The 27317-nt window shown below is 55.0% G+C and overlaps 3 protein-coding genes across 3 annotated transcripts in view; 1 reads left to right on the forward strand and 2 right to left on the reverse strand.

The window, feature by feature from the left end:
• LOC136022098 (uncharacterized) overlaps positions 1-3999 on the forward strand; it is a 5227-nt gene extending 1228 nt beyond the window's left edge. The window contains exons 3-11 of the mRNA XM_065695030.1: positions 35-209; positions 290-398; positions 768-823; positions 932-1080; positions 1220-1335; positions 1575-1753; positions 2094-2246; positions 2461-2554; positions 2709-3999. Of these exons, the coding sequence (XP_065551102.1) occupies positions 35-209; positions 290-398; positions 768-823; positions 932-1080; positions 1220-1335; positions 1575-1753; positions 2094-2246; positions 2461-2554; positions 2709-2868 (1191 nt within the window). The 3' untranslated portion in view covers positions 2869-3999. The remainder of the gene's footprint in view (positions 1-34; positions 210-289; positions 399-767; positions 824-931; positions 1081-1219; positions 1336-1574; positions 1754-2093; positions 2247-2460; positions 2555-2708) is intronic.
• On the reverse strand, positions 3008-8611 carry LOC136022099 (coiled-coil domain-containing protein 183-like). The gene is made up of 14 exons (XM_065695031.1): positions 8510-8611; positions 7982-8143; positions 7754-7858; positions 7452-7574; positions 6935-7063; positions 6734-6794; positions 6554-6654; positions 6040-6269; positions 5579-5738; positions 5318-5437; positions 4802-5069; positions 4264-4369; positions 3471-3533; positions 3008-3068 (listed from the first exon to the last, which is right to left on the reverse strand). Exons 1-14 carry the CDS (start codon positions 8609-8611, stop codon positions 3008-3010), a joined length of 1791 nt encoding a protein of 596 aa, XP_065551103.1.
• Positions 8611-23180, reverse strand: LOC136022100 (coiled-coil domain-containing protein 183-like). Its single transcript, XM_065695032.1, has 17 exons — positions 23170-23180; positions 22778-22932; positions 22315-22676; positions 21779-21940; positions 21551-21655; positions 21249-21371; positions 20732-20860; positions 20531-20591; positions 20350-20450; positions 19835-20064; positions 19374-19533; positions 19113-19232; positions 18768-18864; positions 18259-18364; positions 17454-17516; positions 8978-9132; positions 8611-8876 (listed from the first exon to the last, which is right to left on the reverse strand). The coding sequence occupies exons 1-17, from the start codon at positions 23178-23180 to the stop codon at positions 8611-8613; spliced, it is 2406 nt and encodes an 801-aa protein (XP_065551104.1).
• Between the last annotated feature and the right edge of the window lie 4137 nt (positions 23181-27317).

The raw sequence follows: 27317 nt of genomic DNA on the forward strand, positions 1-27317 counted from the left end.
GACGGCGGGTCCCGGCTCAGCCTCGTCCCCGCAGGTGCTGGTGTACGACCTGCTCTTCGGCAAGGGCCTGAAGTGCGGGGGCCGCTGGAAGGCGCTGGCCCGGCGGCACCGGGCCCGGCTGGAGGCCGAGCTGGCCCGCCTGAAGGTGCGGCAGAAGGTGAGCCGCAACGAGGACCTCCTGGCCCCGGCGCAGGCAGCCGGCCCCGGCGGTGAGTGTGCCTCTGGGCGCGGTGGTGTCCCCGTGGTGGTGGCAGTGGGTGACTGTGTGTGATCCAGACGGCTCCCCCAGCTTCCCAGGTACCGCGCTACGTCCGGGTCAACACCCTGAAGACTTGTGTGGACGACGTGATTGACTTCTTCAAGCGTCAGGGCAACTCCTACCTGGGCAAGGCAGCCAGGTAAGCGTTTCTTCCTGCTACCCTGGCTTATCTGGGGTGTCAGTGAGCAGCAAAGGCTTGGGATGAGGTCCTGTGGGTCAGGGGGTCATCGGTCTTAGTGCTCAGGGTGCCTGGGTTGGGGTGTCCCCACTCCCCACTCTTATGTTCTGCCCTTCCATGCGCTGCCTGGCACTGAAGGAGAGAGGAGACATGGGACAAAGAGGGTGTCAGCCTGGGCTCTGCAGAGCTCTGGTGTGGGCAGGATGAGGCAGGACTGTGTGTTCATCATCCCTGTGCCTCATGGGCAGTGTGGAAAAACTGAGGTCCCTCTCCAGGAAGAAATTCTTGTTGGACCTTCACCTCCTGGAGCTGCTGGTTTTCCCTCCGCAGACAGACTTCCATGAGAACCTGCTGTACACTTCAGGACACATTGTTCTGCAGGACAGGTTGGGGAGCTGCTGGCAGGAGGCTGCAGGGCTTGGGGAATCCCCTGACATGGGTGGAGAGGAAGCTTCTTCCCACATGCTGAAGGCTGTGCTCGTGCTTTACTGCAGCAGAGAGGACGAATGCAGCCGGCAGCCACGGGGTTGCCCTGTGGCTCTGCTTCCATAACATGTACGGATGGGGGTATTGCTGTGAACTGGGCTGTAACCCCCAGGAGGAGCCGGGACCAGCTCTGGTTGCAGCGGGAGGCTGCGGTGAGGCAGAGGCTCCTGGCAGTGGGTGCTGGTGGACTTGTCCCCTGCTGCTGTGGCTGCCTGCAGCCCCGCAGTGTCAGCCATGGCTGAGGAGGGACAGGGACTTCTTGCCTGCTCCGCTCATGGGGCTTTGTCCTCCTGCAGGCCAGCTGCCTCCCGGCCTTCCTCCTCAGCCCTGCTGCTGGCTCCCACGGCATCGATGCCTGTGCTGCACCTGGGAACAAGACCAGCCACCTGGCGGCCATCCTGAAGAACAAGGGGTGAGGGCAGGGCTGTGTGGTGCTCGCTTTTCCCTGGGTAGGCTCGTGGCTTGGGGAGGGCACAGTGGGACGTGGGATCATACAGGGGTTCACTTTGAAGCCCCTGCCCTAGCTCGGGGAGCAGCTCCCAAGCACTGCCTGCCTGGCCGATGGCCGGTGCTTGATGCTGCTTGGGCAGCGCATTCCTGAGGCCGTGCGGGATGTTTACGTGTCTCTTGGGTGCCGGGCTCTGCCTTCAGTCAGATCTTTGCCTTTGATGTGGACACCAAGCGCCTTGCCACCATGAGCACCATGCTGATGCGTGCTGGTGTCACCGGTTTCCAGCTGGCCCAGCAGGGCTTCCTGACGGTGGATCCTGGAGACCCCAAGTACAGCAAGGTGTCCTGCATCCTGCTTGACACTGCCTGCAGTGGCTCAGGTAACACAGGGGCTTTGGCCGCCCACCTATGGGTGGGCTGTGGGTGCTTAGGCCCCAGGCGACGGCTGCTCTCCCTGCAGGGATGGTGAACCAGGTGCCGATGGCAGAGGCTGCCCCAAGTGCCGAGCGGCTGCAGGCGCTGGCCGGCTTCCAGCACAAGGTGCTGAGCCATGCCCTGAGTTTCCCGGCTCTGCAGCGCCTGGTTTACTCCACCTGCTCTCTGCACCAAGAGAACGAGGACGTGGTGGGGGCTGTGCTGCAGGAGTGGGGCTCAGCCTTCAGGTGTGTCTGGTGTTGGGGGGATGCAGGGTCTGGCCCTGACCCTCATCCCACACTGCAGGCTGGTGGACGCCTTCCCTTGCTGGCCCTGCCAAGGACTCGCTGCCTTGCCTGGAGCAAAGAGCTACCTCCGTGCCTCTGCTGCTGACACCCTCACCCACGGCTTCTTTGTGGCTGTCCTGGAGTGGTGCAGGGACGGGGCTGCTGCCTCGAGGTGAGAGCGGGCGTGGGAGCTCTGTGGCCTCCAGCAGCTCCTGGGGGTCTGGGGACAGGCTCGGGCTGGTGGCACACGTAGGCTGAGGGTGCTGCTGCATTCCTGGCATGGGGAGGAAGAGGGAAGATGGAGGGGTCTGACTGCAGCACGAGGAGAGGGCAGGAGCCACGGTGCTGTGTTGAGTGGGTCTCAGGCCTTTTGCTCTTGTCCACAGCTCCCTGCCTGTGGCTGCTGATGACAGCCTGCAGCATGGCAAGGGAACAGAGCCAGGAGCAGCTCCCAGGAAGAGGAAGAGGAAAAAGCAGCAGGTAAAGGAGTGTAACAACCGTTAAACGACTGTGCAGTGCCCAGCCGGGGCTGGTGGGGATTGGCACCCTGCTGCCTGCCTGAGCTGTGGCACAGCCTCCCATCATCAGTAAACTCAGCTGGGTTAAGGGTGTCTTTTACCATGTTTTGGCTCAGAAACCCTTACCATGATGTGGGGTTCAGAGAAGCTTGTGACTGTAGGGATGACCCAGAGGTGACCGTCTCCCTCTCCCTGGTCTTTCCCAGCACGTTTGTGCAGCCTTGCCTGCAAACTGTCACTGCTGGAAGCAGAGGCAAAGTGGAGGAAAACAAGTGAAATACAAAGAAATAGTAACGATAGTACGAACAAGGATTGTTCAAGCCCACAGGTGTAGCTCAACAGTGGGAGCAAGGACCCGCAAGTGCAGTGCTGGGAAGTGGCCCCTGAGCCATGCCCTGAGCTTCCCGGCTCTGCTTCACTTGGTCTCCTTCACCTGCTCCCTGCCCTGGAAGAATGAGGACGTGGTGGGCACCGTGCTGCAGGAACAGGGTTCAGCCTTCAGGTGTGTCTGGCATGGGGGCGATGCTGGGCAGCGTCCCAGCTGCCAGGGCCGCTCTGGCACCCGCGGCCCCTCAGGCAGCTTGGTGTCTGCACGCGCTGGTCCCTGCCTGTGCCCTGTCCTGACAGTGTGCTGGTGCCTGGCAACGTGCCCCCTTCCCCAGAGCAACCGGGTGTCCCCTCGCTGTGATAGTCTCTACCACCTGCAATTGGTGGTAGAACTCCTTCAGGCACTGCGAGAAGCCCCTGGCCCTGCCAGCTTCACACAGGGTGAAGATGGTCTGCAGGAATTTCATCTCGGCATCCTGCTGGCCAGCCTCCTTGACACCAGTGGATGAACAATTGTATTGCACATCGCTTTTGTTTTCTGTCCCCCTAACCTTCCTGTGTGCTCCTCTCGGATCTCCCTGAGCCATTCCTCATGGATGCCGCTGTCCACCCCACTGTGGTGGGGACGGTGTGGCCAGGTGGGGGCCAGACCCACTGCTCCTCACTCCCTCAGCCCAGTGGAGCGGCGGTCCTCTCACACAGGCCTCCTGGTGCCTCACCACCCCAGGGCTCCCATTCTGCCTGCCGCCAGTGCCCACGTTCCACCCTAGGTTTTCCTTGGTTCCCTTCCATGTGAAGGGATGGAGTTTTAGGCGGCTAAGAAAGGGCAGGTTGGCATGTCGGTGGGGCTTATCTAGTGCTCACCACGTGTAGGTGATGCCCAGCAAGAGCTTTCTGTCCTGGCAGAGTTGTTGTGGGAGGAGGCATTGCGTGTTTTGATTTTGGCGGTTGGGCTCTTCTACGCACGCTCTCCAGGATACAGTTCTCAGAGTTCAGCTCACAGCCCTGGCTGTGGTAAGCACACAGACAGGGGCAGGAGGCGGGCAGGTGGCAGTAAAGCACGGTGTCATTGCAGAAGAACATGCCTCTTGGGCTCTTGGTTCTGGGAAGCTCCATTAGATGCAGTCACTGGCACATCCTGCTCCTTCTGGAGCTTCCTTGCAAAACCACAACTCGCGCTACGTTTTGGCAATAAGATCCCAGAAGGGACAGAAGTGACTTGCGCCCTCCTGTTTCAGCTCTGACACAAGCTTTGGAGGAATGAAAAGCATCTCTATTAAATCAAGGGAAAAGTGTACAAGGGGTGGGCTGAGGCATCCCCAGCTCTCGGGGAGCAAGCACTACTTCCTCTTGCTTTTCTTCTTCCTTTCAATCAGCCGCAGCCCTTGCTTCTTGATGTCTTCTCTGCTGAAGACAAGGCTGCTCTGGTTGTCCCCAAAATCAGAATCGTCTGCAGGAGAGAGCAGAGGAGTGGGCTGGGGAGGGTCTGCGGGGCTGCCTCTGCTGTGCCTGTGTCCCCAGGAGGAGCCGGCACAGTTTGGAGGGCTGCTGGCATCGTGGAGAGCCCTCAGGACAGGCACTGCCGATTGGCTGTGCCACACCAGCAGCCCAGGGGGACCTGCTGGGGCCTCTCTCGACCTTGCTGGGGCTTCCCACAAAGGCCTGGGTCCTGCTGTGTTAAGCAAAGGTGGTAAGGGACCAGAAGCTCCCACAGGAGGAGGCTACTGGCAGAGCCAAGCACTGCCTGTGAAGAATATTCGCAGCCCAGTGATTTTGAAGACGACGAGAGTCTCCCCGCTTGCCCCACAGCATCCCTCCTTGCTCCTGCGGCGGTTCTACGCTCCCCAGCCCACCGCCTGCCTTCGCTCTCCCACATCCACACATAAAAGCAGCACCATGCTCAAAGCCCTGGAGACAGCCGAGGTCAGCCCCAGCACCCGGAGCAACTCCTGGGTTGGGCTCTGCTGGGACACTGGGAGGTGGGCAAGGAGGCCCAGAAATGCCAGGAGGCAGGGGCTGCGGCAGTTGCTGTGGGATGTGTCCCCTTTCCTACCTTGGACCCTCATGCACACGTCCTCCAAGGAAACCTTCTGGTTCTGCGGCTCGTTCATGAGGGTTTTCTCCAGCAGCTGCCTGACCTTCACAAAAGTCTGTGAAAGAGACGCTGTGTTCATAGCTGAAGGGGAGGCGGGTGTTCCAGCCAAAGGGGTGCCCAAGCTCCATATGCCCCTGGTAGGGAACAGCCCACAGAGCCCAGGGCCACCGGGGCCTGAGCTGCTCCGTGGCTCCTCCCTCGAGCACCTCCATCCTCCAGCTGGGAGGATGGCTTGGGCTGGGCCACCCGGGAAAGCCTGTGTGGGTCCCCAGGGACCGCAGCAGGGATGGAGCCCCCGGGCACCTCATCATCCTCGCTGTGGCTGCAGGGGGGCAGGTGAGCCACCCGCTGCACCAGGTACTGCAGCTTCTGCTCACACTGCTGGAGCTTCTCGTGCGCTCCCACGGCCTTGACAGAATGCTCCTGGAGTCAAGAGAGAGAACAGCCTCGGTGGGGAAAGCGAGCCCCTCGGGGTGATGGCTGCTGCACCGAGCGTCACCACACGGTGCCGTTGCAGCAGCAAGCAGAGCCTGGGCTGTGCTCAGCCCGGCCCTGTGCGGGTACCTGGCCAGGCACGGTGATGCCCCGCAGACGGCCCCAGAGGCTGTCGAGTCCGTTTGCAAACTCCAGCAGCGTCTCCTGGCTCCTCAGCAGCTGCGCTCGCCTCTCTGCCAGCCGAGCCTCCTCCCACTGCAGCCTCGTCCTCAGCTCCTCCTCCAGCCCCCTGGAGCCAAGCACGGTCACATCCATCCAAGTGCACAGGGCTGCAGACGCCCCAGAGCTCTTGCAAAAGCTGCTGCCCACGTTCTCCCCTGCCCCAAGCGCAGAGCAGAGGTGCTGCCTGCAGCTCAACCCCGTGCTGCTGCTGGGCCCACTTCCCGTGCCAGGCAAGGAGCAAGGCTCCTCTTTGGGTGCTCTGCCAGCGCCAGAGCTGGGGCAGCACTCTGCTCAGAAACCCTCCCAGTGCGGGAGGGGTGGGCAGCCGCAGGGTGACAAAGGAAGGGGTGCCCTGTTGGGACACCTGCCATGCACATGCCCCCCTGCCCCCAGGGCTGGTGGCCCCTTTGGCATGGCTGTCCGGAGCCCAGCAGCACCTGCTTGTGTCTGCGGGCTGGCGAAACTTCAGCTCATCCCGCTGCATCTCCAGCTCCTTCAGTGCCTTCTTCAGCTCCTGCTGCTTCTCCTGGCGCCCTCTGAGGTACTGTTCGAGTGCCGCCAGGGACTTCTGCTGTGCCAGGAGCCTGCCGGGGACGTCCTGGCCGGGGGAGAGCACATGGACTCAGCCCAGGCCACTCCTGCAGGGTACAGGATCTGGGCCGCGGTGCTGGGGAGGTTTCTGCCCCAGGAACCACAGAACCGCTGCAAGTTCGTGTCGTGGAGCACAGCAGTTCCGTCCTGCCTGCACAAGAGGGGCCCTGGGGGGCTCTGGGGACAGAGGAGGGCAGATAACCCTGCAATGGACCAAGGTGAGCAGACAAGGCTCAGCTCCCTGGGGCTGGAGCAGCCCCAGCTTCTACCAGAGATGGGTTTTCAGCTCACCCAGAGGCAGGAGCACTGCACCGCAGCCTTGGCCTTCTCCATCTTCTCCGTCAGCCAGGCGTCACGCTCCAGCCGGGACTTGGTGGCCTCCGGTTTGGCAGCTGGGGTGGAAAGGTTGTGGCAGGGAAGGATGCCTGCGGCTGCGCCCGCATCCCCCCCTGCACCCTGACAGGCACTCACCCACCAGCGGGTCCTGGTCGGGCAGGCTCAGCAAGTCCCTGGCGACGTCATGCCTGGCTTGCTGCAAGGATGTTCATCGTCAACCCTGAGCTGCTGGCACCCTGGGGGAGCTGGCCCTGCAGCCCCTCGCCCACGGGAGGCTGGGCACCGATGCCCGCCCTGTGCCTGCAACCCTGCCTGGGCCAGGTCCCCCCAGCTCACCGCTTTCAGAAGCCTTTCTTCTGCTTCCTTGAGCCAGCGTCTGTCTACGCGCACTTTCCGAGCAGCCAGGGTGCGGGCCCTGAGCTCTCTCTCGGCACGGAACTGGGCTTCCATCCTGGCCTTGTGCTCCTGGAGCAGAGCAGAGCAGAGCAGAAAAGAAGTGGCTCCCAAAGCTACAATGGACCTCTGTGGGCTTCTAACATGGGCATGGCCAGCACCAAAAATGCCACCCCCTACCCCGAGTAAACAGCCCCGGGAGGAAACTGAGCAAGGGCAGCTAGAGAATGGAGAATGCCACCTTCCCCATGGCCAGTGCTTCAGGCAGCTGTCCCCAGCTCAGGGCAGCCTGGCCCAAGAGCCAGACATGGGAGGAGCTCGGGAGGCATCTGGGCACTGTGGGGAAGCCAAGCTCAGTCTTGCTTTTCCTCGAAGGAAGACTCAGCAGCCTGGGCACCTGGTGCCACCTGTGGGCTCTGCAGGGCAGGAAAGCACCCTGAGGTGCGCTGGACCCTCTCACCTTGGCTACACGAGCAGCTCTGAGACCATGCGAGGCCCTGAGCTCCATGTCTTCCACCTCCCCGTGCTGCAGCTCGGCCGTCTCACTCAGCACGTCCAGGTGCAGGGGCAGGTGGGCCAGCTCCTGGGACACGGGGAGCCACAGCCCACTGAGTCCCAGGGGTGCCCTGTGCTGGGACAGAAGATGGGGGGGAGCAGGAGGAGCTCCTGCAGGAGGGTGTCCCACCAGCACAGCCCCTTGGGCACTTCAGGGCCTTTGCAGGGGGAGCGGCTGAGACCACGGCGCAGTGAGGATGAGCTCACCTTCCTCAGGGCATCCCGCACCGCCACGTACAGGGCAGTCACCTTCTGCCCAGCGTGGACTTTTGTCTGCGTCTTCTCAATGCTGCTCTCCAGCGTACGAACCACCTGGGGCAGAGATGGTTGGGGACAAGGGGTGAGCCCGTGTGCTGAGACCGGCGCCCACCCAGGGCTGCAGGCTTGACTGAACCCCCCCACGGGTGCTGCCACCCCAGCAAGGGGCCCTGGGACCTGTGCCTGGTGCTGCTTCTCGTCCATCTGCACATCCTGCAGCTGCTGCAGCCGCCTCTGCAGCTGCTCCTTGGCCCGGCTCCGCTGCTTCACCTGGTACAGCAGCATGTTGCACGTGTTCACCCGGCCATAGATTTCGGCCCGCAGCTTCTCCTGGGCCACCTGCATGGGATGTGAGCATTTGCCAGGCTGGAGGCAGGGCTCGATGGGCACCCACGGGAGAAGGGGTCCTGCCTGCAAAACTCTTTGTAAGGCAGAGCTGGTGATGCTGGCACCTGGTCACTCCCTTGGCGGGACAGGAGCTCTGCTGGGGCAAAGGTCCCGCTCAGGGAGCTAACGGAGGACACTGATGGGTCCTGCAGTGCAAAGGGTTCCACGGGACCACTCATGAACACCCCGTGTCTCACTGCACCAGCCCTGTGGGGCTGTCCTGGTGCTGGCACCAGGTCCCTACAACCGGTCCTTCTGAGCATCCCCTGAACCCCAGCCCGCTGCGAGCAGCCTGCGCCCGCTGGACTCTGCTATTACCTCCACCGTCTTACTGGCCAAAGCATTGCCCAAGGGCTGCTCTGCTCCGCAAGCCTCAGAGAGGGAGAGCTCATGCTGTGGGCAGAAGAACAGAGAGCACATCAGTGCCAGCCTGGGGATGGTCCCAGCCTCCTGCTCTCCTGCTGCCCTGCTCTTCCTGCTCCCGGAGAGGACCAGTGGAGAAGCTGGCTCTGCAGCTCTGCAGATCCACAGTCACGGAGGCAGCAAATGGGACCTGCTGGTACCTTCCGCACACGGCCCAGGACATGGGTATCCTCCTGCACCGCCTCTCGCAGCTGGGGCAGCAGCTCCCGGTTCTGATTTAACTTTTCTTCCTCTGGCTTGGAGTAAAACGTCCTCGCTAGCCCTGCAGGACATTGAGGAGCTGTTGGTACCGTGCAGGATGATGCGGGGACCAAAAGCCCCCTGCTTGGCCCAGTCCATAATGCAAAGCCAGCGGGGCAGCACCTTGCAGGGCTATGCTGGCCCGCATCTCACGCATGCGCTTGCTGAGGTTTGGCTTCTGGCCCAGCATGATGCTGCTCCTGCTGCCTTGGCTCTCCAGCCCCACTGCGTACGTAGCAGCCACTGCAGCTCTACTGCCCGCTGCAACGCTCACAGAGCTGTGGCCAAGCCAATGGAGCCTTGCGACCTATGTGCTCATAATTGTCACAGGGCTGTAACCACAACACGGAGCTGAGCTCCCTGCGCCCTGGCAACTGTTGCTGGGCTGTAACCACAGCAACGGAGCAAGAGCAGCCTGCTGCTGCCCAGACATGTCCCTTTGGAAATGTCAGTTAACCGGTCAGGAAACAGCCACGCAGGGAGTTGTGCTCATGTTGACATGTGCAAGAACCAACCAGCTCTCCGTACTGGTATTTATTTTGACGCTCACCGTATGCTCTTGCTCACCTACAAACGGGACAAGAAACGCAAGCACATGCAGCTGTTTGTTGGTCAATAGCATCAAGTTCCCGCCACCAGAGAGTTGCAGAAAAAGACTTTTAGGGAAATGGCCTTCGCAGCACCAAGCTCGTACATCAGCTGAGATCAAGTTTCTGTAACGCGGGATCTTTAGCCTGCAGCCATCCTGTTGTGCTAAGGGGATTGAACATTGAAAACAAAGAAATACGGGATTGTCAAATACCCTCTGAGGCTCTCACTCAGCATCTGCTTTGCAGATTTATAAATGGCGTGTTAGTGCTAGTAGCCAGTGACAAGCTAAATACCAACGTGATCATCTCTCCAGTGCTTCATCAAGCCTGCATGAAGAGATGGCCATTTGAAAGACAATCAGGGGAGGGTTTGTACACCCAAGGAATCTCCCCAGTCTGGCCATGCATGCAGAGATCTCCACATTGAGGCCGTGTCCACGTGCCAAATACAGGAATTATGCCCCTAAACGTTCCTAGGCAAAATTTAAACACATAGATTAGCCTGGGGGCAAGAGAAAGCATTTTAAATCGGATAAAGTGGTTCGTGAATCTCCATTTCACTTTCCCTCAGTAAAACTCAGTCTCGACAACGGCAGGGCCTTCCAAAGTGTTACTAAAGACATTTCACCCAACCTTGCACAGCCAACAGCCCGCAGACTGCTGCAGCAGTGAGCTTCCAAGAGGAAGCCTCTAACTAAGGACTGAGTCCCGCAGGCCCTCTGCACCTGACGTGTTGTCATGGTTTAAGCCCAGCCGGTAATTCAGTACCACGCAGCCGTTCGCTCACTGCTCCCGCTCCCGGAGGGATGGGGAGGAGAATCAAAAGAATGCAACTCCCACGGGTTGAGATGAGAGCAGTCCAGTAACTAAGGTATAACACAAACCACTGCTGCTACCACCAATGATAATAATGATAAGGGAAATAACAAGGGAAGACAATACAGTTGTTCACCACCTGCTGACCCATAGCAGCCCGACTCGAGCAGTGATCCCCCCCTTCCGAGTAACTGCCCCCACTTTATACACTGGGCATGACATGCTGTGGTATGGAATACCGCTTTGGCTAGTCTGGGTCAGGTGTCCTGTCTCTGCTTCCTCCCGGCTTCCCCTCCTCCCTGGCAGAGCATGAGGCTCACAGAGTCCTTGGTCAGACTAAACATTACTGAGCAGTAACTAGAAACATCGGTGTTAGCAGCGCTGTTCCCAGGCCGAAAGTCAAAAACACAGCACTGCACCAGCTACTGAGAAGGAGAAAAATGGCTGCTATTGCTGAACCCAGGACACGTCAAACCTCTCCTCCTCCAGGTGACTTCAACATTCCCTGCTAAAATGTTAGAAAATTCACAACCTGTTAATGGTACAAGGGAAAACGCCCTGTCAAGAGTACAAACCAGGGCCCCGTTCAATTGTCATGGGTCAGGCAGTCGAGTGCTCTGAGCAAACAGCAAACAGTGAACACAACACATGCTCGCCTAGAAGAGAGATCCAGCCCCTGGCTGGCCTGCAGCTCCTGGTTCGCTACCTACCATCTGAAACAAGGGGGACAGAAAATCACAAAATGGAATATATAAACCTTTAGAATCAGTTTTAAGTAATGTTAAGTTTGATGGCTTTGTAACAGTAGCAATGGAAAATTACTAAAGTGCATGATACATAGAAAAAAAAAATAGAGTGCAGCTAGAGAACACACTGAGCCTTCTTGTACAAGATAAATTGTTATAGTTGACAGAGTTTTAAGAAAAACAGTCTAGAGGAACAGGACACAGGGATAAGGAGTATCTGGGAATGGCAGGTGTCCAGGATGGGCTACAGTTAAACTAACTGATAAGTAGGAGGATAGGAGGATTATTATGTCTCCTGTGCTAACGAACCAATTAAACTGGTATGAGCATCTACTGCACGTGCTCCAAAGGCTGCCAGAAGTGATGAAGATTGTTGGAAGAAGTAAACGACCCTCAGAGACCACCACCACAATTCTGTACGCATGCGGGGAACTTTCTGGAAAATGACGTAATGTATGTATGCCCAGGGACTATATAAGGACAGCCTGTGGAGCAACAGGGAGACACACGTTAGGAGGAGCTATCCCCCGAGTCTCCCGGCGCTGCAATAAAGAATACCTGCTTGTCAGCTTGAAAACTTTGTTGTCAAGTTTGTTCCTGGAGTTTTCTCCGAATCAATCTGGCACCCCAGGTGGGACCCTCTCTGCTCGGCTGCAGGACCCACTGAGGACAGGGCTCCCTAGGGCCCTCGGGAATTTTTCCCGGAGGGACCCCTCGACTCATTCGGATCACTGCAGGAGCAGACAAGGACCATCTTCATAAAAGGTATTCTTTTCTTTTGTATGGTCTGTAAGGTGCAGGGGGCATCTTGCATAAAGACTAAATTGGTTATTGGGTTGGTTTGGTAAGCGCACGCAAGGTTTGGAAGCTTTCCATAAATCGAGATAGGAAATAGGTAAAGGCGTATACCCGGCTGCTAGCGTCCGTTTGGTATACACCCACAAGAAGCAGGGGGCTTCTTGTGGTTTGGGTCCTACAAGACACAGGGGGTGTCTTGTGGAAATGGTTTTGGATCTTGTTGGTATTTGATTTATTTTGTGGCTTGTTACGTTAAGGATTTTGGTCGTGTGCTTTGGTATTGGTGACAGGATGCTATAACTGTGTTATTAACTGTTGTTTGTTTGATAGAATTTTAGTCTCTGTCTCCAGTGTTGTAACTGTGTGCAGTGTGTCTGTGGGATCCCGTGTGTGTGTGTGAATGTGAGACTGATAATGGAAAGTCAGCAGAGTGAAGAGATCTTGAAAAAGAGTCTTTTAGGGTGCATTTTGGCACACTGGAAGTAACTTGGAGGGTCTCCTGGGGGCTCGGTAAATAAGAAAACATTGGTAAAATATTGTAACCGACGGTGGCCTTTGTATATTTTGGAAAATCAGGGAAAATGGCCTGAAAATGGAACTCTGAACTATAATACATCGTTACAATTAATGTTGTTTTGAGGTGGCAAGGAAAATGGGATGAAGTAATGTATGCAGATATGTTTTTCACTTTAAGAAACCACGTGGAGTGAGAGACTGAATGCAGAATTAATATAGCTCTGCCAGATCCCTTAATTTTCGCTTTGGAAAAGGACAGGGAAAAACTGAAAGTTAAGATGGAGAGATGCTGTTCAGTGCCATGGGGTGGATCCGGTGACTGAATTGCAACTAGACTGACGGGGACCTGGGGAATCTACCCTACCAGATCCACTGGTTAAATTAAAACTAGGGACTAGAGGAAATAAAGTGGAATTTTAGTGGTTACAGGAGCAAGTTATTTGGTATTAAATCAGAGAGAAAAGAATTCGTTACAGATGTGGGAGCTACTGGCCACCAAGAAAAAAAAAAAAAAGAAAAAAAAAAGAAAAAAAAAAAAAAAAAGAAGAGAGGCATTCTTTCTGAAACCTTTAAAATACAAATTGGGAAAACAAACAGGAATGCATGAATTTTTATGCATGCCAAATTCTCTAAAATCTTTATTAGGGCAAGAAGCAACATTTAAAGAAGGCAAAATGGAATTTAGAGTTAAAAACAATCAATTAATTGCAGTTTTGAGTTTATCTGTAATTCAGCAGAAAAGCAAACAGGAGGAGCTTCCTGAAATAGAAGAAAACCTTAATCAGGTATATCAAGGAGTATGGGCATCTGAAGTTCCAGGTAAGGCGAAAAATGCTTTGCCTCTAAAAGTGTAAATAAAAAAGGGGGGGGGGGGGCTTGCTCAATTAGAATAAAACAATATCCCTTAAAATTAGAAGATCAAAGGGAATCAACAATCACTGATAAATTTTAAAATATAGATTATTAATTGAATGTGAATTGGAATATAACACTCCTATCTGGACAGTAAAGGAATATGATGGGAAAAGTTGCAGATTGGTTCAAGATCTCAGGGCAATCAGCAAAACAGCAGAGGATATTCGTCCAGTAGTAGCTAATTCGTATGACTTATTGACTAAATTGAAGAATAATCAGAAATGGTTTGCTGTCCTGGATTTAAAGGACACTTTCTTTTGCTTACCATTGGGCAAAGAAAGCCAAAGTTATTTGCTTTTGAATGGGACAATGCTGACACAGGAAGGGAAACTCAATTAACTTGGACAGTATTACCCAAAGAGTTTAAAACAGACCAGCAATTTTTGGAAATCAGCTAGCATGAGAACTAGAATCATGGAAGCCACCTACTCAGACGGGACTCTGTTACAATATGTGGATGACCTATTAATTGCTACAGAAACAAAGGAAGAATGTATCCAGTTGACAGTGGAATTATTAAATTTTCTGGGACTGAATGGTTATTGGGTATCCAAATGAAAGGCCCAACTAATCCAAACCTGAGTTTCCTACCTAGGATATGAAATAGCAGGAGGACAGACAGAACTTGGAGCTGCTAGAAAAGAAGCCATTTGTCAGACTCCATGACCGTCGACCACGAAGGAGCTCCGGGCATTCCTGGGAATGACCGGATGGGTGCAGACTTTGGATCCATGATTATGGTGTTCTGGTAAGACCACTATATGAACTGTTGAAAGGAAACCCTCCTTCTTTAAAATGGACTGATACAGCAGAGGGGCTTTTAAAAATTTAAAAACAGAGCTAATGAGAGCTGCAACTCCGTGACTTCCGGATGTGACTAAATCCTTTAGGCTATATTCCTATGAAGAACAGAAAATAGCTTTGGGGGTCCTTGCTCAGAAACTAGGACCATACAGAAGGGCAGTGGCATATTTTTCAAAAAGCTGGATGAAGCGAGCAAAGGATGGCCCGGATGCCTAAGGGCTGTGGCGGCGGTTGTCATGAATATTGAAGATGCTCGCAAATTCACCTTGGGACAGAAGATTACTGTGCTAGTGTCCCATGTGGTATCAGCAGTCCTGGAAAAGAAAGGAGCCCACTGGTTATCTCCTTCACGGTTTTTAAAATACCAGGCCACCCCTGTGGAACGGGATGATATAGAAATTGTGGTCACTAATGTTGTGAATCCAGCATCCTTTTTGCAGGAACAACTGACAGAACTACTAACACACAATTGCTTGGCCACCATAGAGGCTGTGCATTTGAGCCAACCAGACTTGAAAGAAAAACCTCTGGAAGGCGCTGATTCTTGGTTTACTGAGGTAGTAGCTTCATGAACGAAAGCAGGTGAACGAAAGGCAGGATATGCCGTTACCATCACTTCACAGGTAATAGAAGCTAAACCTACCTGCAAACACCTCTGCCCAGAAGGCAGAAATAATAACATTAACGAGATCCCTGGAATTGGCTGAAGATAAAAGGATAAATATTTGGACTGATTCTAAATACGCATTTGGTGTCGTCCATGCACATGGTGCTATCTGGAAAGAGCAAGGACTTTTGAACACACAAGGGAAACAGATTAAACATGCTACAGAAATTCTGCAATTACTAGAAGCTGTTCAGCTACCTGAAGAAGTAGCTATTATGTACTGTAAAGGACATCAAGGTGACTGATCAGGAAATTGGAAATAATTTGGCCAATTTTGAAGCCAAACAAGCAGCTGAACAATTTAAAATCATGTCCTTAATCCCTGATGGCAAACTAACAATTGAGAAATCTAAACCTAGGTATTCAAAAGAGGATAAAAAATTGATTCAAGATCTAAAAGGACAGGAAAATAAAGAGGGTGGGGTTCAGATACCTGATGGGAGAATTGTAACCCCCTATAACCAACTCTGGAAGTTAGTTCAGGAGGAACATAATAAAACTCATTGTGATAGTAACTCTTTGTATAAACACTTGAACAAATTGGAGGAAGAAATCTATATACTATAGTTCAATTGGTGACAAAACAATGTCAGCTATGTCTTAAGAATAATCCTAAAACTGAAAATAGAAATCAAATTGGGACAATTGTGAGAGGAAGTTATCTGGGACAGCAGTGGCAAACAGATTTTTCTGAATTATCAAGAAAAGGAGGTTATCGATATTTGTTGGTGTTAAAGGATACTTTTTCAGGCTGGCCAGAAGCATTCCCTTGTAGGATAAATAATGCAAGACAAGTGATTAAAATATTATTTAACGAGGTCATACCTCGTTTTGGAGTACCAGAGGCAACTTCTTCAGACCGAGGTTAACACTTTAGTGCAAAATTGTTACAAGAAATTAGGAAAAATCTGAAATTGATTGGCAACTACGTGTTCCATACAGGCCTCAGGCCAGTGGGCAAGTAGAAAAGATGAACCATCTGATTAAACAGATTAGTAAAATATTTCAGGAAACAAATTTATATTGGTACCAAGCTTTACCACTGGCTCTATTAAGAATTCGAACTAAACCTTGGTCAAAAGAAGAGGTTAGCCCATTTGAGATTTTGTATGGAAGACCATATCAGTCCCAGTTTAAAGGAGAAAGTCTTCAGGAAGTGGGGGAAGGCTATCTCTGACAGTTTCTGATCCATCTGGGAAAACAAAGAGCAAGAGGTCTGGATTATCCGATTCACCCTTTCAGATCTGGAGACTGGGTTTATGTTAAGAATTTTTCAGGAGATCCTCTACAGGAGAAGTGGAGCGGACCGTACCAGAGATTACTGACCACCTTTACAGCAGTGAAGATAAAGGAACAAGCTGCTTGAATACATTACTCAAGAATAAAGAAAGCACCAGAGCCAGAGAAAACATGGCAGGTCAAACCTTCAGGACCCTTGCGTATGAAATCTCATAATTTGGACTCATATGATAACTGGAGCACAAGCTTGGGACCAGAACTTATACCTGAAATTAGTGCAGAATGTCACTAACGTTTTCAGTCGTAGTGACTGTTGGGTGTGTGCACAGTTGCCTAAATCAGGAGAAAGCCTGGATCTCCCATTAATTGGAGTTCCAGTTCCTAACACTGTCTCGGCCAAATTTGTGGGTGAACACTAGCAATCTGTATTCGAAGGAAAGGTTAAAATTCGGAATAGTTAATCCTAATGCAGGTAATAAATATTACACCTGTGCACAAAGATGTATTACACCGGGAACCAGGATAGGAGATCATGCTTGTTTAAATGCCACAGATGTAGGTCACCATTCAAATTGCAATCACACTATTAATATAGATGGTATCGTAGTTCAGTGGTGGCCCGTTCCTAAAGGGAAAGGATGGTATTGGTTATGTGGAGAAAATGCTTGTAAGACTCTAGCCCCCAACTAGAAGGGGGCATGCACCTTAGGTGCTGTAATACCCAATTTTGCTAAACAGATTAAGCAAGGGTTTAACCCTATTATTGAACAGCACACTGCATTTCATAGTTTTGTAAGAGGGCTAATTCCATCTTTGGGAATAAGTGAATTATAAATATCTCAGCAACCACAGAGGAAATGGAAAATAAAAACATCGATATAATCCAGGCAGAACGAGAGATAACTAGCCTATCTAAGGTGGTATTACAAAACCGAATAGCACTAGACATGTTATTGACATCAAAAGGAGGGGTTTGTTCCATAATCAGTGAAAGTTGTTGCTCCTATATAGACCAAAGTGGTAGAATTGAAACAGATCTGGAGGAAATTTGGAAACAGACTAAGATATTTCACGAAATGGCCATGGATGACACCTCCTGGGGTTTTGAAAAAAAAATATGGAAAGGGTTCAGGTGTGTCTGGCATGGGGGTGATGCTGGGCAGCATCCCAGCTGCCAGGGCCGCTCTGGCACCCGCGGCCCCTCAGGCAGCTTGGTGTCTGCACGCGCTGGTCCCTGCCTGTGCCCTGTCCTGACAGTGTGCTGGTGCCTGGCAATGTGCCCCCTTCCCCAGAGCAACCGGGTGTCCCCTCGCTGTGATAGTCTCTACCACCTGCAATTGGTGGTAGAACTCCTTCAGGCACTGCGAGAAGCCCCTGGCCCTGCCAGCTTCACACAGGGTGAAGATGGTCTGCAGGAATTTCATCTTGGCATCCTGCTGGGCAGCCTCCTTGACACCAGTGGATGAACAATTGTATTGCACATCGCTTTTGTTTTCTGTCCCCCTAACCTTCCTGTGTGCCCCTCTCGGATCTCCCTGAGCCATTCCTCATGGATGCCGCTGTCCACCCCACTGTGGTGGGGACGGTGTGGCCAGGTGGGGGCCGGACCCACTGCTCCTCACTCCCTCAGCCCAGTGGAGCGGCGGTCCTCTCACACAGGCCTCCTGGTGCCTCACCACCCCAGGGCTCCCATTCTGCCTGCCGCCAGTGCCCACGTTCCACCCTAGGTTTTCCTTGGTTCCCTTCCATGTGAAGGGATGGAGTTTTAGGCGGCTAAGAAAGGGCAGGTTGGCATGTCGGTGGGGCTTATCTAGTGCTCACCACGTGTAGGTGATGCCCAGCAAGAGCTTTCTGTCCTGGCAGAGTTGTTGTGGGAGGAGGCATTGCGTGTTTTGATTTTGGCGGTTGGGCTCTTCTACGCACGCTCTCCAGGATACAGTTCCCAAAGTTCAGCTCACAGCCCTGGCTGTGGTAAGCACACGGACAGGGGCAGGAGGCGGGCAGGTGGCAGTAAAGCACAGTGTCATTGCAGAAGAACATGCCTCTTGGGCTCTTGGTTCTGGGAAGCTCCATTAGATGCAGTCACTGGCACATCCTGCTCCTTCTGGAGCTTCCTTGCAAAACCACAACTCGCGCTACGTTTTGGCAATAGGATCCCAGAAGGGACAGAAGGGACAGAAGTGACTTGCGCCCTCCTGTTTCAGCTCTGACACAAGCTTTGGAGGAATGAAAAGCATCTCCTCTATTAAATCAAGGGAAAAGTGTACAAGGGGTGGGCTGGGGCATCCCCAGCTCTCGGGGAGCAAGCACTACTTCCTCTTGCTTTTCTTCTTCCTTTCAATCAGCCGCAGCCCTTGCTTCTTGATGTCTTCTCTGCTGAGGACAAGGCCGCTCTGGTTGTCCCCAAAATCAGAATCGTCTGCAGGAGAGAGCGCAGAGGAGCGGGCTGGGGAGGGTCTGCGGGGCTGCCTCTGCTGTGCCTGTGTCCCCAGGAGGAGCCGGCACAGTTTGGAGGGCGGCTGGCATCTGCTGCCCAGTGATTTTGAAGACGACGAGGGTCTCCCCGCTTGCCCCACAGCATCCCTCCTTGCTCCTGTGGTGGTTCTACGCTCCCCAGCCCACCGCCTGCCTTCGCTCTCCCACATCCACACATAAAAGCAGCACCATGCTCAAAGCCCTGGAGACAGCCGAGGTCAGCCCCAGCGCCTGGAGCAACTCCTGGGTTGGGCTCTGCTGGGACACTGGGAGGTGGGCAAGGACGCCCAGAAATGCCAGGAGGCAGGGGCTGCGGCAGTTGCTGTGGGATGTGTCCCCTTTCCTACCTTGGACCCTCATGCACACGTCCTCCAAGGAAACCTTCTGGTTCTGCGGCTCGTTCATGAGGGTTTTCTCCAGCAGCTGCCTGACCTTCACAAAAGTCTGTGAAAGAGACGCTGTGTTCATAGCTGAAGGGGAGGCGGGTGTTCCAGCCAAAGGGGTGCCCAAGCTCCATATGCCCCTGGTAGGGAACAGCCCACAGAGCCCAGGGCCACCGGGGCCTGAGCTGCTCCGTGGCTCCTCCCTCGAGCACCTCCATCCTCCAGCTGGGAGGATGGCTTGGGCTGGGCCACCCGGGAAAGCCTGTGTGGGTCCCCAGGGACCGCAGCAGGGATGGAGCCCCCGGGCACCTCATCATCCTCGCTGTGGCTGCAGGGGGGCAGGTGAGCCACCCGCTGCACCAGGTACTGCAGCTTCTGCTCACACTGCTGGAGCTTCTCGTGCGCTCCCACGGCCTTGACAGAATGCTCCTGGAGTCAAGAGAGAGAACAGCCTCGGTGGGGAAAGCGAGCCCCTCGGGGTGATGGCTGCTGCACCGAGCGTCACCACACGGTGCCGTTGCAGCAGCAAGCAGAGCCTGGGCTGTGCTCAGCCCGGCCCTGTGCGGGTACCTGGCCAGGCACGGTGATGCCCCGCAGACGGCCCCAGAGGCTGTCGAGTCCGTTTGCAAACTCCAGCAGCGTCTCCTGGCTCCTCAGCAGCTGCGCTCGCCTCTCTGCCAGCCGAGCCTCCTCCCACTGCAGCCTCGTCCTCAGCTCCTCCTCCAGCCCCCTGGAGCCAAGCACGGTCACATCCATCCAAGTGCACAGGGCTGCAGACGCCCCAGAGCTCTTGCAAAAGCTGCTGCCCACGTTCTCCCCTGCCCCAAGCGCAGAGCAGAGGTGCTGCCTGCAGCTCAACCCCGTGCTGCTGCTGGGCCCACTTCCCGTGCCAGGCAAGGAGCAAGGCTCCTCTTTGGGTGCTCTGCCAGCGCCAGAGCTGGGGCAGCACTCTGCTCAGAAACCCTCCCAGTGCGGGAGGGGTGGGCAGCCGCAGGGTGACAAAGGAAGGGGTGCCCTGTTGGGACACCTGCCATGCACATGCCCCCCTGCCCCCAGGGCTGGTGGCCCCTTTGGCATGGCTGTCCGGAGCCCAGCAGCACCTGCTTGTGTCTGCGGGCTGGCGAAACTTCAGCTCATCCCGCTGCATCTCCAGCTCCTTCAGTGCCTTCTTCAGCTCCTGCTGCTTCTCCTGGCGCCCTCTGAGGTACTGTTCGAGTGCCGCCAGGGACTTCTGCTGTGCCAGGAGCCTGCCGGGGACGTCCTGGCCGGGGGAGAGCACATGGACTCAGCCCAGGCCACTCCTGCAGGGTACAGGATCTGGGCCGCGGTGCTGGGGAGGTTTCTGCCCCAGGAACCACAGAACCGCTGCAAGTTCGTGTCGTGGAGCACAGCAGTTCCGTCCCTGCCTGCACAAGAGGGGCCCTGGGGGGCTCTGGGGACAGAGGAGGGCAGATAACCCTGCAATGGACCAAGGTGAGCAGACAAGGCTCAGCTCCCTGGGGCTGGAGCAGCCCCAGCTTCTACCAGAGATGGGTTTTCAGCTCACCCAGAGGCAGGAGCACTGCACCGCAGCCTTGGCCTTCTCCATCTTCTCCGTCAGCCAGGCGTCACGCTCCAGCCGGGACTTGGTGGCCTCCGGTTTGGCAGCTGGGGTGGAAAGGTTGTGGCAGGGAAGGATGCCTGCGGCTGCGCCCACATCCCCCCCCTGCACCCTGACAGGCACTCACCCACCAGCGGGTCCTGGTCGGGCAGGCTCAGCAAGTCCCTGGCGACGTCATGCCTGGCTTGCTGCAAGGATGTTCATCGTCAACCCTGAGCTGCTGGCACCCTGGGGGAGCTGGCCCTGCAGCCCCTCGCCCACGGGAGGCTGGGCACCGATGCCCGCCCTGTGCCTGCAACCCTGCCTGGGCCAGGTCCCCCCAGCTCACCGCTTTCAGAAGCCTTTCTTCTGCTTCCTTGAGCCAGCGTCTGTCTACGCGCACTTTCCGAGCAGCCAGGGTGCGGGCCCTGAGCTCCCTCTCGGCACCCAACTGGGCTTCCATCCTGGCCTTGTGCTCCTGGAGCAGAGCAGAGCAGAGCAGAAAAGAAGTGGCTCCCAAAGCTACAATGGACCTCTGTGGGCTTCTAACATGGGCATGGCCAGCACCAAAAATGCCACCCCCTACCCCGAGTAAACAGCCCCGGGAGGAAACTGAGCAAGGGCAGCTAGAGAATGGAGAATGCCACCTTCCCCATGGCCAGTGCTTCAGGCAGCTGTCCCCAGCTCAGGGCAGCCTGGCCCAAGAGCCAGACATGGGAGGAGCTCGGGAGGCATCTGGGCACTGTGGGGAAGCCAAGCTCAGTCTTGCTTTTCCTCGAAGGAAGACTCAGCAGCCTGGGCACCTGGTGCCACCTGTGGGCTCTGCAGGGCAGGAAAGCACCCTGAGGTGCGCTGGACCCTCTCACCTTGGCTACACGAGCAGCTCTGAGACCATGCGAGGCCCTGAGCTCCATGTCTTCCACCTCCCCGTGCTGCAGCTCGGCCGTCTCACTCAGCACGTCCAGGTGCAGAGGCAGGTGGGCCAGCTCCTGGGACACGGGGAGCCACAGCCCACTGAGTCCCAGGGGTGCCCTGTGCTGGGACAGAAGACGGGGGGGAGCAGGAGGAGCTCCTGCAGGAGGGTGTCCCACCAGCACAGCCCCTTGGGCACTTCAGGGCCTTTGCAGGGGGAGCGGCTGAGACCACGGCGCAGTGAGGATGAGCTCACCTTCCTCAGGGCATCCCGCACCGCCACGTACAGGGCAGTCACCTTCTGCCCAGCGTGGACTTTTGTCTGCGTCTTCTCAATGCTGCTCTCCAGCGTACGAACCACCTGGGGCAGAGATGGTTGGGGACAAGGGGTGAGCCCATGTGCTGAGACCGGCGCCCACCCAGGGCTGCAGGCTTGACTGAACCCCCCCACGGGTGCTGCCACCCCAGCAAGGGGCCCTGGGACCTGTGCCTGGTGCTGCTTCTCGTCCATCCGCACATCCTGCAGCTGCTGCAGCCGCCTCTGCAGCTGCTCCTTGGCCCGGCTCCGCTGCTTCACCTGGTACAGCAGCATGTTGCACGTGTTCACCCGGCCATAGATTTCGGCCCGCAGCTTCTCCTGGGCCACCTGCATGGGATGTGAGCATTTGCCAGGCTGGAGGCAGGGCTCGATGGGCACCCACGGGAGAAGGGGTCCTGCCTGCACAACTCTTTGCCAAGGCAGAGCTGGTGATGCTGGCACCTGGTCACTCCCTTGGCGGGACAGGAGCTCTGCTGGGGCAAAGGACCCGCTCAGGGAGCTAACGGAGGACACTGATGGGTCCTGCAGTGCAAAGGGTTCCACGGGACCACTCATGAACACCCCGTGTCTCACTGCACCAGCCCTGTGGGGCTGTCCTGGTGCTGGCACCAGGTCCCTGTTCCCTACAACTGGTCCTTCTGAGCATCCCCTGAACCCCAGCCCGCTGCGAGCAGCCTGCGCCCGCTGGACTCTGCTATTACCTCCACCGTCTTACTGGCCAAAGCAATGCCCAAGGGCTGCTCTGCTCCGCAAGCCTCAGAGAGTGTGAGCTCATGCTGTGGGCAAAGAAGGGCAGAGAGCACATCACTGCAAGGCTGGGGACGGTCCCAGCCTACTGCTGCCCTGCACTTCCTGCTCCTGGAGAGGACCAGTGGAGAAGCTGGCTCTGCAGCTCCGGCAGAGCCACAGTCATGGAGGCAGCAAATGGGACCTGCTGGTACCTTCCGCACACGGCCCAGGACATGGGTATCCTCCTGCACCGCTTCTCGCAGCTGGGGCAGCAGCTCCCGGTTCTGATTTAACTTTTCTTCCTCTGGCTTGGAGTAAAACGTCCTCGCTAGCCCTGCAGGACATTGAGGAGCTGTTGGTACCGTGCAGGACGATGCGGGGACCAAAAGCTCCCTACTTGGCCCAGTCCATAATGCAAAGCCAACGGGGCAGCACCTTGCAGGGCTATGCTGGCCCGCATCTCACGGATGCGCTTGCTGAGGTTTGGCTTCTGGCCCAGCATGATGCTGCTCCTGCTGCCTTGGTTCTCCAGCCCCACTGCGTACGTAGCAGCCACTGCAGTTCTACGGCCCTCTGCAACGCTCACGGAGCTGTGGCCAAGCCAATGGAGCCTTGGGACCTATGCCATCATAATTGTCACAGGGCTGTAACCACAACACGGAGCTGAGCTCCCTGCACCCTGGCAACTGTTGCCGGGCTTTAACCACAGCAACGGAGCAAGAGCAGCCTGCTGCTGCCCAGACATGTCCCTTTGGAAATGTCAGTTAAGTGGTCAGCAAACAGCCGCGCAGCAAGTTACGCTCCTGTTGACACGGGCAAGAACCCACCAGCTCTCCATACTGGTATTTATTTTGACGCCCACCGTATGCTCTTGCTCACCTACAAACGGGACAAGAAATGCTATTGAAGCATCAAGTTCCCGCCATCAGAGAGCTGCAGAAAAAGACTTTTAAGGAAACAGCCTTCCCAGCACCAAGCTCGTACATCAGCTGAGATCAAGTTTCCGTAACGCGGGACCTTTAGCCTGAAAACAAAGAAATACGGGATTGTCAAATACCCTCTGAGGCCGTCACTCAGCATCTCCTTTGCAGATTCATAAATGGCGTGCTCGTGCTAATAGCCAGTGACAAGCTAAATACCAACGTAATCATCTCCAGTGCTTCATCAAGCCTGCATGCAGAGATGGCCATTTGAAGGACAAGCAGGGAAGGGTTTGTACACGCAAGGAATCTCCCCAGTCTGGCCATGCATGTTTTTACCATGTTTTGGACCAGAAACTCTTACCCTGATGTGGGCTTTCAGAGAAGCTTGTGACTGTAGGGATGACCCAGAGCTGAGCTTCTCCCTCTCAACCTGGTCTTTTCCCGCATGTTTGTGCAGCCTTGCCTGGAAACTGCCACTGCTTGGAGCAGAGGCAAAGTGCAGAAATACAAGTAAAATAGATAAAATCACTAATAATAGCACGAACAAGTACTGTTCAACCCCACAGGAGTGGTTCAAGAGTGGGAGCAAGGACCCGCAAGTGCAGTGCTGGGAAGTGGCCCTTGAGCCATGCCCTGAGCTTCCCGGCTCTTCTTCACTTGGTCTCCTTCACCTGCTCCCTGCACTGGAAGAACGAGGACGTGGTGGGCACCGTGCTGCAGGAGCAGGGTTCAGGCTTCAGGTGTGTCTGGCATGCTCACCATCTCCCCTTAACCCAGACCCACAAACTCCCTATTGTCTGCCCACCTGTGCCCAGACAGAGTTTCGTACTCTCCAGCCTATCCCTAACATAAATAGCAACTCCCCCTCCCCGTCTGCCGGGCCTGTCTTTTCTAAAGAGCCTGTAACCTTCCATTCCAGCACTCCAGTCATAGGAGCCATCCCACCATGTTTCTGTGATGCCTATTATATCATACCCCCGGAGACGTGCACACATCTCTAATTCCTCTTGTTGGTTCCCCATGCTACGGGCGTTTGTATAGAGGCATCTGAGCCGAGCTCCAAATGAAGCCGGCTCGTTGGCTGCAGCGGCTGGAGTATCTCTACGTTGCTCCAAGCATTTAGGATAGGTGCTGGCAACTGACTGGGTGTGTTGGGATGGAATGATGCCCCCCTCCCCCATCACATCTAGTTTAAAGCCCCCTTGACCAGCCTGGCAAGACTCCTACCAAAACCGCTCTTCCCGTTCTTTATTGGGTCAGCTTCACCAGCCCCCAGTAGTCCTGGCCTACAAACTTGGGTCTCGTGTTCGAGACCCCCAAACCCCTGACTATGGCGCCACCCTTTCAGCCTTTTATTAACCTGGCCAATCCTCCTAGCCTTTTTAGGGTCCTCCCCTGTCTCCTGGAGGATTGACCAAAAGACAATCTGAGCTCCAGAGCCCCTAACCACCTCTCCCAGGGCTCTGTAGTCCTTCTTTATGTTCTCCAGGCTACTGCTGTCTATATCCCTAGCACCCGCATGGATCACTAGAAGTGGGTAATAGTCCGTGGGACTTATTAGAGCAGACAGCCTCTCTGGAACAACCCTGATCCATGCCCCTGGTAGACAACACACCTCCCTTGAGACTGGGTCAGGCCGACAGACGGGTGCCTCTGTTCCTTTCAAAGTAGAGTCCCCTACTACTATGACCCGCTGCTTTTTCCTGGCAGCACCAGTAGAGATCTTTAGCAGTGCACCAGCCGGTTGTTCATGGTGCGAGTGCGTTTCCTCATCAGCCCCCTGCAGGATAGCAAAGGGAGTCCCCTGCTTTTAATTGTCCTCTTCCTCCTTTTTCAGTTGGTTTTTTATTGTTACTAATTCCCAGCTTTCCGGGTTAACAGCCTCCTTCTTTCCTCCAAGAACTACACGGGACGCTTGAGGCCCCTGCAGAGTTTGGCCCTGGAGCAAGCACTCCTGCTTCCTCTCAGCTTCCCTGATATCTCGCAGACTGTGAAGAGCATCCCGCAGCTCAGTCACCTGCTGCAGGAGGAGCCACCTCTTGGGGCATTCTCAAAGGCAAAACAAGAAAGGAACATAGAGAAGAACATAAGGAAGGTGGGTGAGTGAGGGTGAGGAGCAGGGTGCCAGGGAGGAAGGCTGGGTCGGGGTACTGACCGCACAGCCCTGTGGGAGCAGTGGGAAGGTGTCTCCTGGTAGCTCTTGATGAGGAGGGCAGGGACTTTCTGCCAGATGAACATGTCCTTGTAGCAGCAAGCGCTATAGGGGCTGCGGACTGAGAGGAGGTGAAAGGGGTTGGTGCATTCCCACCCCTGGCACAAGGGACCCCTGGGATGCGCTTGCTCCCTTCTGCTACAAGGGGTCCCCTCTCACAGAATCACAGAATCACAGAATCCCAAGGGTTGGAAGGGACCTAAAAAGATCATCTAGTCCAACCCCCCTGCAAGAGCAGGGTAACCTACAGTACATCACACAGGAACTTGTCCAGGCGGGCCTTGAATATCTCCAGTGTAGGAGACTCCACAACCCCCCTGGGCAACCTGTTCCAGTGCTCTGTCACTCTTACAGTAAAGAAGTTCTTCCTGATGTTAACGTGGAACTTCCTATGCTCCAGTTTACACCCATTGCCCCTTGTCCTATCACTGGATATCACTGAAAAAAGCCTAGCTCCATCATCCTGACACCTACCCTTTACATATTTGTAAACATTGATGAGGTCACCCCTCAGTCTCCTCTTCTCCAAGCTAAAGAGACCCAGCTCCCTCAGCCTCTCCTCATAAGGGAGATGTTCCACTCCCTTAATCATCTTTGTGGCTCTGCGCTGGACTCCTTCAAGCAATTCCCTGTCCTTCTTGAATTGAGGGGCCCAGAACTGGACACAATATTCCAGATGCGGCCTCACCAAGGCTGAGTAGAGGGGGAGGAGAACCTCTCTTGACCTACTAACCACTCCCTTTCTAATGCACCCTAAGATGCCATTTGCCTTCTTGGCCACAAGAGCACATTGCTGGCTCATGGTCATCCTCCTATCCACCAGGACCCCCAGGTCCCTTTCCCCTTCACTACTTTCCAGCAGGTCAACCCCCAACCTGTACTGGTACATGGGGTTGTTCTTCCCCAGATGCAAGACTCTACACTTGCCCTTGTTAAATTTCATCAAGTTTCTCCCCGCCCAACTCTCCAGCCTGTCCAGGTCTCGCTGAATGGCAGCACAGTCCTCTGGTGTGTCAGCCACTCCTCCCAGTTTTGTATCATCAGCAAACTTGCTGAGGGTGCACTCAGTTCCCTCATCCAGGTCATTGATGAAAATATTAAACAGCACCGGTCCCAGCACCGACCCCTGAGGAACTCCACTAGTCACAGACCTCCAGCTAGATTCTGCGCCATTGACCACAACTCTCTGCCTTCTTCCTTTCAACCAGTTCTCGATCCACCTCACTACTTGATCGTCAAGCCCACACTTCCTTAGCTTATCTATGAGGATCTCACATCCCTGGCAGTGCTGCTTTGTTCCAGGGTAGGAGCCCCCTATTTCCCTGCCCGTGGAGGGCTTATTACTGATTTCCCCAGCCTAGGTGTGGGGTCTGAAGCTAACTCTGTATCCCTGCTGTGAGCAGGGGAGCAGGGTGGGAAGGGCTGTTTGTGCCAGAACTGGGGCTAAGCTGGGAGCTGGACAGACGAGTGGAGGAACCTCATGCCTCAGCCACAGGAGCTGACCGTGAATACCCCGAGCAAGATGAGACAGAGGGAGAGAAAAACGAATGATGGCAAGGCATCACTTGGGGCACCTGAAAAGTAACAACTTGAATGCCTGTGCTTGTAATGTACCCATTATTAGAGGCTGTGATTTTGTGCATAAACCACCTGTATTTACTAGCCAGGTGCTAATAAGAAACTACACCTTGTATGGATTTGTCATTTGAAAAAGAGATGCTAGAACATGCGAGTTTGCAGCAGCTGCTAGAAAATGCCAAGGCAAAAGCTAGAAAGATTCTAATGCAATGGTAGTGTTCTAAAGCAGGCATTGACAGATACATGAAACAAAACGGGGAGT

Source organism: Lathamus discolor, chromosome 14, assembly GCF_037157495.1.
Source record: "Lathamus discolor isolate bLatDis1 chromosome 14, bLatDis1.hap1, whole genome shotgun sequence".
Taxonomy (NCBI): domain Eukaryota; kingdom Metazoa; phylum Chordata; class Aves; order Psittaciformes; family Psittacidae; genus Lathamus; species Lathamus discolor.

Bases quoted from the DNA above. Each gene is read 5' to 3' on its own strand.
- LOC136022099 (XM_065695031.1), bottom strand. From the start codon at position 8,611: ATGTGCTCTCTGTTCTTCTGCCCACAGCATGAGCTCTCCCTCTCTGAG. The intron at 5,070-5,317 runs GTGCCCGGGGGC...TCTCTTTCACAG, and splicing joins GCCACAGCGAGGATGATGAG to ACTTTTGTGAAGGTCAGGCA. The intron at 3,534-4,263 runs GTAGTGCTTGCT...TCCCCACCACAG, and splicing joins AAGAAGAAAAGCAAGAGGAA to TGGGGTGGACAGCGGCATCC.
- LOC136022100 (XM_065695032.1), bottom strand. The intron at 21,656-21,778 runs GTCCCAGGGCCC...TCTCTGCCCCAG, and splicing joins AGAAGCAGCACCAGGCACAG to GTGGTTCGTACGCTGGAGAG. The intron at 18,365-18,767 runs GTAGGAAAGGGG...TCTCTCCTGCAG, and splicing joins CGTGTGCATGAGGGTCCAAG to ACGATTCTGATTTTGGGGAC.